General features: G+C 44.6%; 1 protein-coding gene across 8 annotated transcripts in view; it reads right to left on the bottom strand.

The window, feature by feature from the left end:
- Nucleotides 1-16,704, bottom strand: part of LOC137427213 (sentrin-specific protease 6) — a 224,412-nt gene that overhangs the window by 33,762 nt on the left and 173,946 nt on the right. For all 8 annotated transcript variants that reach the window (XM_068116490.2, XM_068116492.2, XM_078778566.1 and 5 more), the window contains one exon: nucleotides 11,599-11,702. In XM_068116490.2, the coding sequence (XP_067972591.2) occupies nucleotides 11,599-11,702 (104 nt within the window). The remainder of the gene's footprint in view (nucleotides 1-11,598; nucleotides 11,703-16,704) is intronic.

Genomic DNA, 16,704 nt, shown 5'->3' with positions numbered 1-16,704 from the left:
AAACAGCTGTTCACCACCATCTATCTTCCCCCATCCAAAACCTTGATCTTTCCTACCCCTGTTAATTCACCCCAGATCCACTTTTCTGAAATACCGACTTCTTTCCTGGAAGTCCTAGCAGTGTCCATGTGTTTTTTTTTGTTTTTTTACCTCTCCCACCCCGCACACCTCTTCCCATGCCCCTCCCCCCAAGCCATCTACCTCCCACAGATCTCCCGATGTCCCTGCTCTCAAATGTTGTACTTGTGTGCTTCCTCCTCTCCCCATCTTGTCTCCTGTTCCCTTTATTTTGTGTTGTGTCTTTCTGACACAAACAACAACACAACAACAACATGCATTTTAAGGCCATTTTCCCTGCAAGAGCAGGGGTTAGCCTTGCGGTCCCCATGACAATCTTCTCCATTTTGCCCTATTTTCTGCACCTCTCCTTGTTAACCCCCTTACCCGCATTTCTTCTTCCACCATCTTTAGCCAAGTCTTTCTCGGTCTTCCCCGTCCTCTACTTCCTTCTACATTCATTTCCATCACTCTTCTCAACCAGTCACTTTCATCCTTCCTCAACACATGGCCAAACCATCTCAAACTGTTTCTCTTCACAGCATCAATCACACGTTCTATTCCCATCATCTTTCGCAATTCATCATTTGTCTTCCTCTCTATCAACGATACTCCGCACATACACCGAACCATTCACATTTCCATGATACTCCGCACATTCGCTTTCTGACACAAACAGCAGAGTAGAAGTCAATGAGATCAAGGACAAGGGCATTTGGGGGTGAACAAGCTGCCCAAAGCCCAGAATAAACACAGCAAGGAGACAAAGAGGAAGGTGAGAATGAAACAGAAAAGGACAACTGAAACCGACACTGAAACTGAAACAACCGACAACTGAAATATACACAAAGAATTAAGTTAAGCACCCCCCCCGTTTTTTTACAACCTCGCACATTACAAGTTTGTTGTCGTCAAAACAGTGTAATATACCCATGATATTGCTATATTTTCTGGAGAAGTGATATTATGGTCACATAAAAACATAACAATCATGCCGTTTTCAATATTTTATTCTGAATAATTTAAGGTGAAATTTTTTGGGAATTTTAGGCATATTTTCACCTCAATTTAAGTATGGAGCTATAGGTCCATCACGGACAGTGTGGATGACGTTTATGTTTTCTAACGTACAGTCATTGTTCTGAGAAGACCTCTAGCGATCTTTGCGTCAATAACGTGTGTAGGACCCACGTGATCGGATCACTGACTCAGCCCTACGCCTCATAGACCCTGTAAGCCGTCGTATGCGTTGCTGTGGCAGGTTGTTCCATTCCCGATGTAATGCACGTTCCAATTCATCCAGATTGGCTATTGGAGGGACCATCTTCGCAATTTGTCGTCCCAACATGTCCCAAACGTGCTCGAGGGGGTTCAACCTGCCACAGCAACGCATACGACGGCTTACAGGGTCTATGAGACGTAGGGCTGAGTCAGTGATCCGATCACGTGGGTCCTACACACGTTATTGACGCAAAGATCGCTAGAGGTCTTCTCAGAACAATGACTGTACGTTAGAAAACATAAACGTCATCCACACTGTCCGTGATGGACCTATAGCTCCATACTTAAATTGAGGTGAAAATATGCCTAAAATTCCCAAAAATTTTCACCTTAAATTATTCAGAATAAAATATTGAAAACGGCATGATTGTTATGTTTTTATGTGACCATAATATCACTTCTCCAGAAAATATAGCAATATCATGGGTATATTACACTGTTTTGACGACAACAAACTTGTAATGTGCGAGGTTGTAAAAAAACGGGGGGGGTGCTTAACTTAATTCTTTGTGTATAGATGAAGCTGAGGGGGAGGGAGGAATAACCTGGAAAAAGGGAGCGCTTGGGAATGGGGATATTTGGGGTAGAACAGATCATGAGTATGGATGGGAGATGACCTGAGGTAGAGATGAACAGCTTTCTTGAAAGCCTGGTGGGAATAATGGAACTGAATAGACTGTGGAAGTTGGCTCCACAGGTGAGAGAAAAGAGGAACACATGAGTAGAGGTGAGAAGTGACCTTGGATTTTGTGAGTTTAACAAGAAGAGGGTTACGAGCAGACCATGTACAACTTTTATAAACTTGGCAAGGACAAATCCAAGAGAGGGTAGAGAGATGCAAGACCAAAAGGAGGCCATAGAACACAGTGAGGCTTTTTCACAAAGCCACCAAGTTACTTGTGATGTGAGAGTCACAGGCCTAGCCACACAGCTTCATCGCGGGAGATCCCAATGATTGAGGCCCTTGCTTTCCACAACGTCAACGTCAAGAATGGCAAGAATGCCAACGAGCTCAAAGGAGAGAGCAGTACTCCATCAAGCGGTGAATGAAGGCCTTGTATGTCGTTCAATTTTCAGATTGGTTAAGGAAAGACCTTGCGTGATGAAGGATGCCCAGTCGGTGGCTAACTTTGGAGGCCATCTTGGAAATATGGTCTGTTGAATAAAAATCATGGCTGATGGTGAGGCCCAAAAGTTTGAAAATTTGAGTGACTTAACCTCGTCAAGTGGTTTATTAGGAAGAAGATGGCAGGGTTTACCAGATGGTTATTTTGTGAAGACAGGGTGAGTGCGGCATTTTTCGGGGCTACTCTTAACGACAGGCATATTCCAAGTGTTTGACCAGCTCCCGATTCTATCAAGGTCTGCAGAAAGGAAAGAGGCTACTTCCTGCCTGTCTGAAGGATGAGAAACGATACGGCAGAGTGTGGAATCATCAGCAAAGAGAAAGGCAGGATTATCCAAGGAATCAGAAAGATTATTGATGAAGATGAGGAACACGACTGTGCCCAAGACACTGCCTTGGAGCACTTTAGCCTTGACAGGAAAAGGAGATGAGACGATGCCGTTTGGAGCTACATGCTGAATATGGGGGTGCAGGAAGTCAGTGATCCATGAGAGGAGGTGGCTTTGAATGCCATAAACAGAGTTTGGAGAGCAAGGCAAGGTGCCAGACTGCATCAAATGCTCAAGATATGTGCAGAGAAATCGCCCTGGTCTCATGTAGCAGATTGAGGACCTCCATTCAGTTGAGACAGTAGAAGCAATATATCCAAGGTAGAATGACCAGGTCTGAAACTGAACTGTTGGAGAAAAGGAAGGATTTAATGTCAACTGCAATGATAGATTAGGGAACAGCTTATATTTGGAAGCACGGTAATAGGCCTGTAGTTAAGAGAAGCTCGTCCATGAGCCTGGAATCCATCACCTTTGTCCAGTTATACCCTGGTTTACATCAGAGATGCGTTCCTGAAAAGTGCAACAAATAAGCCAGACGTAAATGAAAGCAATTTTTTCAAGTATTAATAGAATAAGGTGGGTGGAGGTGTGTTCCTAAAGTCGCCACTTCACCCGTTTCACTTTTTACCTTTTTAGTTAGTTACTTCTTTTTTTTCATATGTGGGGTTTTTATAGATGGCACACACCACAGTCAGAGGCAAACTGAATAACCCAGCAACATCAATGGCACATTCACCAGCATCCATTTGATGAATAACATCAAATTTCACTTCCACGGCAAAACGTTTACAATGCCTCTGAGCCAGAGATAGTCAGGTTCACTATGTTAACAAATATAATTTCGTTCAAAAATTTGGTAGATGAGCAAAACTATACATTTCTGGAATACTCAGAGCATGAGGAATCCAAAAATTAATGTTTGCATTTGCATAGACACCTTTGCGAAAATGACACTCAGGACAGTGATGAAGAGTCAGGTTCACTATGTTAACAAATTTAATTTCGTTCAAAATTTGGGAGATTAGCAAACCTGTACATTTTTGGAATCATCAGAGCATGGAGAATCCGAAAATCAATGTTGGCATTTGCACAGACACCTGCATGGCCGCCATTTTGGATTTTCAAAATGGCCGCCATAAAATACATATTTTGCACTATCTCGGCTTCTAGTCAACCTAGAAACTTAATTAAATATGCTAATCCTATGTTTTCTGGGTTAAGGAATCCAATAAAGGCCTCAAAATAGTGCTCAGGATTATAGAAAAGCAACAAACAAAGGTAATTGAAAACCATTGTCTTTATATTTGTGATATAGCTGTATTACATAATACATGATATTGCAAGTCCTTTGAAGTTATAGGTATGGGTTTATAAAGCAAGAAAGCAGCCTTGTTAGTATCAGATTGAACTATAAGTCCTATACACAGGATCTACTAGGTCTACACCGTTCAGGAATATGCTTTTACAGATCTTCATCACTGTCCTGAGGGTCATTTTCGCAAAGGTGTCTATGCAAATGCAAACATTAATTTTTGGATTCTGCATGCTCTGAGTATTCCAGAAATGTATAGTTTTGCTAATCTACCAAAATTTTGAACGAAAAAACATAGTGAACCTGACTAAGATGCGTAATTGTCAATTTAAACATGCTTAGGAGGCATGATGTTTAAGAATAGCCAGAGATGCGTAATTGTCAATTTAAACACGTTTAGGAGCCATGATGTTTTAGAATAGCCAGAGATGCGCAATTGTCAATTTAAACACGTTTAGGAGGCACGATGTTTTAGAATAGCCAGAGATGCGCAATTGTCAATTTAAACACGTTTAGGAGGCACGATGTTTTAGAATAGCCAGAGATGCGTAATTGTCAATTTAAACACGTTTAGGAGGCACGATGTTTTAGAATAGCCAGAGATGCGTAATTGTCAATTAAAACACGTTTAGGAGGCATGATGTTTTAGAATAGCCAGAGATGCGCAATTGTCAATTTAAACACGTTTAGGAGCCATGATGTTTTAGAATAGCCAGAGATGCGCAATTGTCAATTTAAACACGTTTAGGAGCCATGATGTTTTAGAATAGCCAGAGATGCGCAATTGTCAATTTAAACACGTTTAGGAGGCACGATGTTTTAGAATAGCCAGAGATGCGTAATTGTCAATTTAAACACGTTTAGGAGGCACGATGTTTTAGAATAGCCAGAGATGCGTAATTGTCAATTAAAACACGTTTAGGAGGCATGATGTTTTAGAATAGCCAGAGATGCGCAATTGTCAATTAAAACACGTTTAGGAGGCACGATGTTTTAGAATAGCCAGAGATGCGTAATTGTCAATTAAAACATGTTGAGGAGGCATGCTGTTTTAGAATAGCCAGGGATGCGCAATTGTCAATTTAAGCATGTTGAGGAGGCATGATGTTTTAGAATCGTCAGAGATGCGTAATTGTCAATTAAAACACGTTTTGGAGGCACGATGTTTTATAATAGCCAGAGATGCGTAATTGTCAATTTAAACACGTTGAGGAGGCATGATGTTTTAGAATAGCCAGAGATGCGCAATTGTCAATTTAAACACGTTGAGGAGGCATGATGTTTTAGAATAGCCAGAGATGCGTAAATGTCAATTAAAACACGTTTAGGAGGCATGATGTTTTAGAATAGCCATCGATGCGTAATTGTCACTTTAAACCCGTTTTGGAGCCAAGATGTTTTAGAATAGCCAGAGATCCGTCATTGTCATTTTAAACACGTTTCGGAGGCATGATGTTTAAGAATAGCCAGAGACGCATCGAGGCATGATGTTTTAGAATAGCCAGAGATCCGTCATTGTCACTTCAAACCCGTTTTGGAGCCAAGATGTTTTAGAATAGCCAGAGATCCGTCATTGTCACTTCAAACACGTTGAGGAGGCATGGTGTTTTAGAATAGCCAGAGATCCGTCATTGTCACTTCAAACACGTTGAGGAGGCATGATGTTTTAGAATAGCCAGAGATCCGTCATTGTCACTTCAAACACGTTGAGGAGGCATGGTGTTTTAGAATAGCCAGAGATCCGTCATTGTTACTTCAAACACGTTGAGGAGGCATGGTGTTTTAGAATAGCCAGAGATCCGTCATTGTCACTTCAAACACGTTGAGGAGGCATGATGTTTTAGAATAGCCAGAGATCCGTCATTGTCACTTCAAACACGTTGAGGAGGCATGATGTTTTAGAATAGCCAGAGATCCGTCATTGTCATTTTAAACACGTTGAGGAGGCATGATGTTTTAGAATAGCCAGAGGTCCGTCATTGTCACTTCAAACACGTTGAGGAGGCATGGTGTTTTAGAATAGCCAGAGATCCGTCATTGTCACTTCAAACACGTTGAGGAGGCATGATGTTTTAGAATAGCCAGAGATCCGTCATTGTCACTTCAAACACGTTGAGGAGGCATGGTGTTTTAGAATAGCCAGAGATCCGTCATTGTCACTTCAAACACGTTGAGGAGGCATGGTGTTTTAGAATAGCCAGAGATCCGTCATTGTCACTTCAAACACGTTGAGGAGGCATGATGTTTTAAAATAGCCAGAGATCCGTCATTGTCACTTTAAACCCGTTTAGGCGGCATGATGTTTTAGAATAGCCAGATATGCGTAATTGTCAATTTTGAACACGTTGAGGAGGCATGATGTTTTAGAATAGCCAGAGATGCGTAATTGTCAATTAAAACACGTTTAGGAGGCATGATGTTTTATAATAGCCGGAGATGTGTTATTGTCAATTTAAACACGTTTAGGAGGCACGATGTTTTAGAATAGCCAGAGATGCGTAATTGTCACTTTAAACACGTTGAGGAGGCATGATGTTTTAGAATAGCCAGAGATGCGTAATTGTCAATTTAAACACGTTGAGGAGGCACGATGTTTTCGAATAGCCAGAGATGCGCAATTGTCAATTTAAACACGTTGAGGAGGCATGATGTTTTAGAATAGCCATAGATGCGTAATTGTCAATTTAAACACGTTGAGGAGGCATGATGTTTTAGAATAGCCATAGATGCGTAATTGTCAACGAAAACACGTTTAAAGGAGGCATGATGTTTTAGTACCACAAATATATTGCACAATAAACTTCACAAACCATGATAATATTGGGAAACGTGGTTAGCACAACATGAGAGCTAAACGAAGACCTTAGAAGGTGTGCAGGGATGGTGCACACAGTTAAGATGTGTGTACGGAGGTTGTGTACGGTGAAGATGTGTGTACAGAGGGTGTGTACGGTGAAGATGCGTGTACGGTGAATATGTGCATATGGAGGGTGTGTATGGTGAAGATGTGTGTGCAGAGGGTGTGTAAGGTGAAGATGTGTGTATGGAGGGTGTGTACGGTGAAGATGTGTGTATGGTGAAGATGTGTGTATGGTGAAGATGCGTGTACGGTGAAGATGTGTGTATGGAGGGTGTGGAAGGTGAAGATGTGTGTATACGGTGAAGATGTGTGTATGGAGGGTGTGTACGGAGGATGTGTACGGTGAATATGTGTGTATGGTGAAGATGTGTGTATGGAGGGTGTGTACGGTGAAGATGTGTGTGCAGAGGGTGTGTAAGGTGAAGATGTGTGTATGGAGGGTGTGTACGGTGAAGATGTGTGTATGGAGGGTGTGTACGGTGAAGATGTGTGTATGAAGGGTGTGCACGGTGAAGATGTGTGTACGGAGGGTGTGTCAGGTGAAGATGTGTGTATGGTGAAGATGTGTGTAAAGGTCTGTGCAGTGAAGATGTGTGTAAGGTGAAGATGTGTGGATGGAGGGTGTGTACGGAGGGTGTGTATGGTGAAGATGTGTGTACGGTGAAGATGTGTGTATGGAGGGTGTGTACGGTGAAGATGTATGTGCAGAGGGTGTGTAAGGTGAAGATGTGTGTATGGAGGGTGTGTAAGGTGAAGATGTGTGCATGGTGAAGATGTGTGTAAAGGTGAAGATGTGTGCATGGTGAAGATGTGTGTAAAGGTCTGTGCAGTGAAGATGTGTGTACGGTGAAGATGTGTGTATGGAGGGTGTGTACGATGAAGATGTGTGTATGGAGGGTGTGTACGGTGAAGATGTGTGTATGGTGAAGATGTGTGTATGGAGGGTGTGTACGGTGAAGATGTGTGTACGCAGGGTGTGTAAGGTGAAGATGTGTGTATGGAGGGTGTGTACGGTGAATATGTGTGTATGGTGAAGATGTGTGTACAGTGAAGATGTGTGTACGGTGAAGATGTGTGTATGGAGGATGTGTACGGTGAAGATGTGTGTACGGAGGGTGTGTATGGAGGGTGTGTACGGAGGGTGTGCATGGTGAAGATGTGTGTACGTTGAAGATGTGTGTACGGAGGGTGTGGAAGGTGAAGATGTGTGTATGGTGAAGATTTGTGTATGGAGGGTGTGCACGGTGAAGATGTGTGTAGAGGTCTGTGCAGTGAAGATGTGTGTAAAGGTCTGTGCAGTGAAGATGTGTGTAAAGGTCTGTGCAGTGAAGATGTGTGTATGGAGGGTGTGTACGGTGAAGATGTGTGTATGGAGGGTGTGTACGGTGAAGATGTGTGTATGGTGAAGATGTGTGTATGGAGGGTGTGTACGGTGAAGATGTGTGTATGGTGAAGATGTGTGTATGGAGGGTGTGTCAGGTGAAGATGTGTATGGAGGGTGTGTATGGTGAAGATGTGTGTATGGTGAAGATGTGTGTACAGTGAAGATGTGTGTATGGAGGGTGTGTACGGTGAAGATGTGTGTATGGAGGGTGTGGAAGGTGAAGATGTGTGTATGAAGGGTGTGTTCGGTGAAGATGTGTGTACGGAGGGTGTGTAAGGTGAAGATGTGTGTATGGTGAAGATGTGTGTAAAGGTCTGTGCAGTGAAGATGTGTGTACGGTGAAGATGTGTGTATGGAGGGTGTGTACGGTGAAGATGTGTGTATGGAGGGTGTGTACGGTGAAGATGTGTGTATGGTGAAGATGTGTGTATTGAGGGTGTGTACGGTGAAGATGTGTGTACGCAGGGTGTGTAAGGTGAAGATGTGTGTATGGAGGGTGTGTACGGTGAAGATGTGTGTATGGTGAAGATGTGTGTACGGAGGGTGCGTACGGCGAAGATGTGTGTATGGAGGGTGTGTATGGTGAAGATGTGTGTGAAGGTCTGTGCAGTGAAGATGTGTGTACGGTGAAGATGTGTGTACGGTGAAGATGTGTGTACGGAGGGTGTGTAAGGTGAAGATGTGTGGATGGAGGGTGTGTACGGAGGGTGTGTATGGTGAAGATGTGTGTACGGTGAAGATGTGTGTATGGAGGGTGTGTACGGTGAAGATGTGTGTACGGAGGGTGTGTATGGTGAAGATGTGTGTACGGTGAAGATGTGTGTATGGAGGGTGTGGAAGGCGAAGATGTGTGTATGGTGAAGATGTGTGTATGGAGGGTGTGCACGGTGAAGATGTGTGTATGGTGAAGATGTGTGTACGGAGAAGATGTGTGTACGGAGGGTGCGTACGGTGAAGATGTGTGTACGGAGGGTGTGTACGGTGAAGATGTGTGGACGTAGGGTGTGTACGGTGAAGATGTGTGTCCGGAGGTTGTGCACTCCAACGAAACCAAGTGCTCGGCACGGCAACAACATGATGGTCGGCTCCATCTATCTATAATTCCAGTAATCTCTGTGTGTATGTATGTATGTATTTCTGTATGTCTGTGACCGCTGTTTCTCGACAACCACGGGTCCGATATACTTTAAACTTGCCAGGTATATTGCTGGGGACCCGAGGATGTGCCTTTTCAAGGTTTCATATTAATCGGACAAGTAGTTACCGAGCTATGTCCAAAAAACGATTCAACCAATCAGAGAGCAGCGAGCTATCACGTGTGCCGAACGTGCCGAACAGACTCTGCCTCGGACGGCACATTTGAGAGCGTATTCATTTATTTCACGTTGGCAAACTATGTTGGCGTTAAACTATGTTTTAAAACTAATTTGCGATTCTTTCGCTTTCCTGCGCGTTTGTGCACGCTATGGCGATTTCTTTACCAAACTCCGCAAGCCGTTCGCTTTGGACCAAACCATTTCATGTAAATAGAGGGGGGGGGATTGTCACCGTACTCGCAAGCCGTTCGCTTTGGACCAAACCATTTCATGTAAATAGAGGGGGGGGGGGGGGGGATTGTCACCGTACTCGCAAGCCGTTCGCTTTGGACCAAACCATTTCATGTAAATAGAGGGGGGGGGATATAATTTTAGATATAGATATAGTACGGGCATGCCCTAGTATAAACAATGCTCTGATTGTAGTACTCAAGCTAATGCTGTCTCGGCCGTCGTTTTCCATTTTACTCATCCTCTTGTGACAACTGCTGACTGACTGACTGACACACACACACACACACACACACACACACACACACACACACACACAATAAATTTGTTTGAAGCAGAGTATGAGGAAGAGAGAAAGAAAGATAAATAAATGGGAAATCAGAAGGAGAACCCCCCCCCCCCCCCCCCCACCCACCAAGCTTTTATATCGACCCTACCACTGTGTATTTTGGGGGCAGGAGAGGTGGTGGTTTGCATGTTTGTAGATTTGTAAGAATTAGGATGAAAAGCAGATGTTAAAGTACGAAATGCACTTTTCGATATTACGAGTATTGTATACACAAGAGGGCCTCTGAGCATTTCATTGGTTGCAGTACGTTTTGAATCTGACGGCGATCGAAAGGCTCTTGCTATCGGAACACACCCCTAGTCACACTGATCACAGAAAACAAAATTGAAACAAAGTAGGAAAGTAGGTGTGTGTACTTGGTCAAGGTGTGCGCCGCCTTCCAAGGTGGGAAGGATGAAGGTGAGGAATAATAAGGATGTAATGAGAGATGGACATGGTAATTGTGGGGACGTATCAGAGCTGTCAAAACAAAGTAGTAAATGCATCGTGGAAAGTCGAAAATCGTTTCTCACATGACATTTGTGAGGGGCTACATTCTGAAGATGGAACGTTTTCATTTGTGAGGGGCTACATTCTGAAGATGGAACGTTTTCATTTGTGAGGGACGACATTCTGAAGATGGTATGTTGTTTTAAACATTAAAATGGAGAAAAATGCATCCTAACAACCAAGAAGTGGGTAAATAAATAATATTGACAAATATTCGGTTGAAAAATGATGAATCGATTTATCATGGTGGCCATTAAAAAATGTGTTTTGTTTTTTTAAACTGTTGCAGCTCTGCCTCGTTTGGACTGAAGTGTCGGAGCAGTGCACCGGCAGCACTACTCCCCTGCCTAAATGCATTTCGAAGATTTTTTCACGTCTTTTGCTAATTTACCATGATTTTTATGGTAAAAGGTTAGAGTACAACCGGAAAGGATGGTCAAAACGACCTTTTTACTTTTTTTATTTCTACTGTGCACTATCTATTTCCAACTAGAGCCGGAATCGGGCCGAGTCTGAGTCCTTGGCATTCCACATCCGAGTTCTGAAGAGTCAAGTCCAAGACAGAGTCCCCCAAAAAATGGACTTGTCTGGACCGAGTCCCCCTAAAAATGGACTCTGTCTGTGTGAGTGAGTGAGTGTGAGAGTGTGAGAGTGAGTGCGAATGTGTCCCTCATCCAACTGTTCTCCTTCACCCTATTTCTGTTTGTCAACTTTCCACTTTGTTGTTCAACTTCTCCATGAACGTTGACCTTTGCATAAAAAGATAGGGGTGTGTTTTTTTTCTTTTCTTTGTTTATCACCCAATTGCTAGCAGGATGCAAAAAAAAACAAAACAATCCCATCACGAAATAGCAAACCTACTTGGTTGCAGCACCTGGACCACCTTCCACCAGACCCGCCAGGTCGACTATTTGATCACAACCTTCAGTATTTTGTTCACCGGACGAACTCCTTTGATGAAATTTCTGAACAAATAACACACATCACACACCAAGGTTGAGAACAGCACATCATCACACTGAACAGTTACTGCCTTGAGAAAGTGTTCACCACTTCACTTTTTTCACATTTTGTTGTTCAAGCCTAAATTTAAAATGGATTAAATTGAGAATTTTTGTCACTGATCTACACAAAATACACTTGCAAAATAGATCTACATGAAATATAGACATACACACACACACACATATATATATATATATATATATATACGTATATATATATATATATATATATATATATATATATATATATATATATATATGTATATATATATATTATATTGTTGCGGATTTGAGAATCCTTTGTTGTAAATATGCCCCTCTAGTGTAGTAATTCTTGTAAATACCTCCGTTTTGTGTGTAAAGGTCAAAGGTCGTCCTCTTAGTTACTCCATCGCAAGCACGTAGGCCACCATATACCCTTCTAAATAGTTATTTCCTTATTATGTGTATTAGTTTAAGGCTGTGTTTCCCACTAGTTGACTCTGCATTGCACCAGATGACATAAGATAGTTCCCTTTTCAAATTCCCCTTTCATTGCCCAAAGCCTCCATTGCCAACCACATTTGCCAACTGCATTCGCCCTCCATTAAGCACGCGGTCGGTTCGGAGAAGAAAGGCGTGTCTCCACCTCGTCATAGGAAGGAGGAGTGAGCCAACCCCGATCAACCAACCAAGCACCAGGGGTTTGGCTTGAGAGGGCGGAGAGAGAACGATCGGGCAGTTTCGCGAACGTTCCAGGGTGTGGCGATATACAACCCGACGCCCGGAGCCTCCCACCGCAGTCCACCGGGAGAGAGTTGAGGACTTGAGTTTCAGTGGAGGAGGAGCAGTGGTTGTTGTTGAGAGTTCGGTGGAGGAGTGAGCACTGCGAGAGTGGAGTGAACGAACCGCAGCTTTGAGTCCATCGCGAGTGAACAACCGCAGCTTGGTGACAGCCGTAGTCCGGCCCCCCTGTGACACGCAGCTTCGACCCGCTGCTACGCGGGAACCGATTGCTGTGGGATCGGTGGCATCGGTGGCCGTCGAGGTTGAGCCCGACGTCCCGTGCGGGAGCAAGTCCCACCCGAACCTTCCTCTCCTTCCAGCCATTCGTTCCTGCCTTCCTCCCCCACTCGTGTAAGTCTGATTGTCGTCCGTCTTTTATGTTGTCTGGGGTATAAGTTAAGCCTGTTTAGATAAGTTAGGATTGCACTGTCTTCTGGTCCTTCCATCTTTCTGTCTTTATTTTCGTATCTTTCCTTCTCCTTGGTTACTTTTGGTCTTGTACATAATAGTTAGTAATAAATTATATTTGTTCTTCCTACCTTGCCTTCTTTCCTTTACATCCGTTTCGTTTTAGTGATTTCCCCATTGGATACCTGTGGCACGATTTGGCCAATGTTCAGAATAGGGTCTAGTTCTGTTAATGGTTCGAGCCGCGGGCTGCCATCCGCTCGGCAAACAACATCTTGTCCACGGCCTCGAACGAGGTTGCTCACCTGCCTCCCCAGGAGGGAGCTGGGCAGCTTCAGGACTCGCGTCGGTCAGTCACAAACAAGGGGATTAATCCCCCCCTTCTTAAGGGGAAAAGGGGCCGACGTTGAGATCCGTAACAATATATATATATCTATCTATCTATATATATATATATATATATATATATATATATATATATATACAGTGAAACCTTGACTTACGAGTGCACCAACTTACGAGTTTTCCGAGATACGAGCCGTCGCTCGGGCGGTTTTTTGCTTTGAGATGCGAGCCGAGATCTGAGTTACGAGCTTACGCCACCCGCCACTAGGTGGCCCAACGAGCGTTCCGGTCACGTGGTTATCTTGCCGTGCAAGCATCTCTGCCGTATATCGCTGCTGCTTTGTTTTCGCATGTTGGTTCTTTTGGAAAATTTCTTAGTTTTAACCATGGGTCCTAAGAAATTGAGTGCCAAGGGCAGTACTGAGAAGAAGAAGAGGATGATGTGCTTGGATATAAAACACGCAATCGTCGAAAAACATGAGCGAGGTGTGCGTGTTGTCGACTTGGCGAGGCAGTACGATCGTAGCAGTATGATCGAAACATTTTGAAAGGGAGGAAGAAACAAACCTCATTGGACAGGTTTTTATTGAAACGCCCTGCAAGTGAAAGCGAGGAAAGTGTAGTGAAAAAGGCAAAAGTCATCTCCTCCACCTCCGCCAGCATCTTCGTCTGATCTTCAAGGTAAATACACTTAATAAAACCAGTTTATTTCTTTACATTGTGGCGGACACGTTCCTCATCCCTCAGATCGGCAGTCTGCAGCCTCCTCACTCTCTGCAGACCTGGACAAAATCACAGACTGGGCAAACAAGTGGAACATGTCTTTCAATCCTGACAAATCTCACACTCTTACGATGTCTCTCCGAAAAGACCGACTGGACAACCCTCCCATCTACTTTCTGAATAAACCTCTCCAATAAGTTCTGTCACTCAAGCTTTTGGGTCTCACTATCTGCCATGATCTTTCCTGGGAAAACCACATTTCCAAGCTGGCCTCCAAAGCCAGTCGCCGACTGGGCATCCTCCGTCGTGCGAAGTCCTTCCTTGGCACACCTGAGCTCCTCACCACATACAAGGCTTTCATCCGCAGCTCAATGGAGTACTGCTCTCCCCTCTGGGCTGGTGCTCCTGCCTCACACCTAAGCTCGTCTTCACGCTGTTGAAACCAAAGCGTTCAGAATCATTGGAATCTCCCGCGATGACGCTATCTCCAAGGGCCTTTCACTTAATCACCGCAGGCAGGTTGGTGGTCTTTCCGTCTTCTACCGACTCCTCTCCGGCCTTGCTCCCCCAGCTCTCTCTGGGCTCTGTCCCCCAAATATTCCTGCAGGTCGCACAAGATCTGCCTGCAACCCTCTTGTGGTTAAACTGCCAAAATCAAGACTCTCTGCTCACCTTCACGCCTTCATTCCTCTTTTCTCCCGCCTCTGGAACAAACTCCCTCACTCTCTTCAATCCCACTCCTCCCTCCAGGTCTTTAAAACGGCTGTTCACCACCATCTCTTATCTTCCCCCATCCAAAACCTTAATCTTTTCTACCCCCACTAATTTCACCCCAAATCCACTTTTTTGAGGTGACTTTTGACTTCTTTCCTGGAAGTCCTTGGTGTCCTTGCGTTTTAAACCTATCCTGCCTCCCCCCAGGCCCTCTCCCTCCAAAAACATCTCCCGATGTCCCTGCTCTCAAATGTTGTGTATGTGTGCTTCCTCCCCTTCTCTCCCCATCTTGTTGACCGCTCCCCTTTTTATATACTTTGTTTGCTTGTTTGTTTGATTTGTTTGTTTGATAAATGTTAGCTCTTTCACGAGCCTCGACTCTGTATACAAAAAAACAAACAAACCTTCACTCGTAAATTTTAGTAAATGTATCCCTTATAAATGTCTCCCCTGTAAATATCCCCCTCAATTGGCTGGTTAAAGATCGCACCCTAGTTAGTCCATGAACAACATGTAGCGAACCATAGGCCCTCTTCGTAGTTATTTCATTATTATGTGTTTCAGTTAAGGATCTGTTCCCAGTAGTTGAATCTGCGTTGCATTAATCAAATAAGATAGGCCCCTTTCAATTCCCCAATCACCTCGCCCACGTCTCCGCAAAGTAACAGCCAGGCAGCGTTCGCTGCCCTTTAGTTTGGCTCGTTTAACTCCCCACCAGCCGCCATTGGCCATGCGGTCGGGCCGAGAAGAAGGGGGAGGAGCCGCCAGATCACGGGCGTGGCAGGTCGACGCATCATCGGAGGTGGAGTCAGCAAGCCCTTACCGGCCAACCAGCACCACGGTGAGCCAACCGGTAGGCGTGCCCTCGGAGCCCGCGGCTTGATACGGCCCAAAGCAATAAAAGGCGGGCGCGGGGGACTGCTTAGGGAGAGGAGTGATCCAGCCGAACCGAGAAGTTGAGAGAGTTGAGTGGAGTTGGAAGAGAGTTGGACAAAGAAGGCAGAGAGAGAGACGAAGCTGCGCGGAGCTCTGACAAGCTGCTTCAAACAGCCCAACCGTGTGAAACGAATACGTGTTACTGCCGCTGGCTGCTCGCTTCCAGCCCGGAGCGTGGACCTGGAGCAGACCTCTTTGCTGTGCCCTGCCGAACCTTCCAGCCCTGTTGTCCCACCTGGACCTTCTCCTTCTTCCAGTGATTCCTGCCTGCTATTCCCCTTTCGTGTGAGTCTGTGTTTGTTCTGTCTGGGCGTTGATAATTAAGACTGTTTTAAGGCTTGCCCTGTGTATCTGATTTTTCCTCCTTGTAAATGCCCTTCTTTCGTTTCCTCTTCTTTGGGTTTTCCTGTACATAATTAATAAATATCTGTTATTCCTTACTTTGGCTTCTTCTTTCCCCCGATCGCTTTAGTCCCTTCTTCCCATTGAATACCTGTGGCGCGATTTTGGCCAAACGCTTTATAGTCGGGTTTAGTCCTTTGTTAACGGCTCGAGCTGCGGGTTGCTAAATCGCTCGGCAATCCACCATCACATCCGCGGTTCGAGCGGGGACTCATTTCCCTGCTTTGCGGAGAGATTGTTGAAGGTATTTGGGAAATCCTTGACCAATCACCCTGGCCAATCTCATCCCGCAAAGGGGCGAGATAGTTCCAGGACTCGGATGGCCAGCTTAACAGGCCAAGGGGATTAACCCCCCCTTGCTAAGGGGTGTGCCGTCTCTGAGATCCATAACAATTGGTAGTCAGGAGTTAGGATCTGGAACCTGGGACTAAATTTATTTAGCCCAAATTTTGGACAACAATTGTGCTATTGGTCGTAACAATTGGTGTCGAGGAGTTTGGATTTGAGGCCCGAACCAAATTTTTAAAACGTCTAAAAATTTGGTCGAAATTACGAGCAGCCGAAATTTTGTTTAACATCCTAAATTAAAGTCGTGCCATGGATGATCACGGTGATCGGGTGCCGGTAGGAGAGAATGAGGGGTTAGAGGCAATCCAGGACCCCAGGGAGG

Source organism: Myxine glutinosa, chromosome 5, assembly GCF_964187855.1.
Source record: "Myxine glutinosa chromosome 5, kmMyxGlut1.1, whole genome shotgun sequence".
In the NCBI taxonomy this organism is placed as follows: Eukaryota; Metazoa; Chordata; class Myxini; order Myxiniformes; family Myxinidae; genus Myxine; species Myxine glutinosa.
This window is presented reverse-complemented; position numbering and strand designations above follow the sequence as displayed.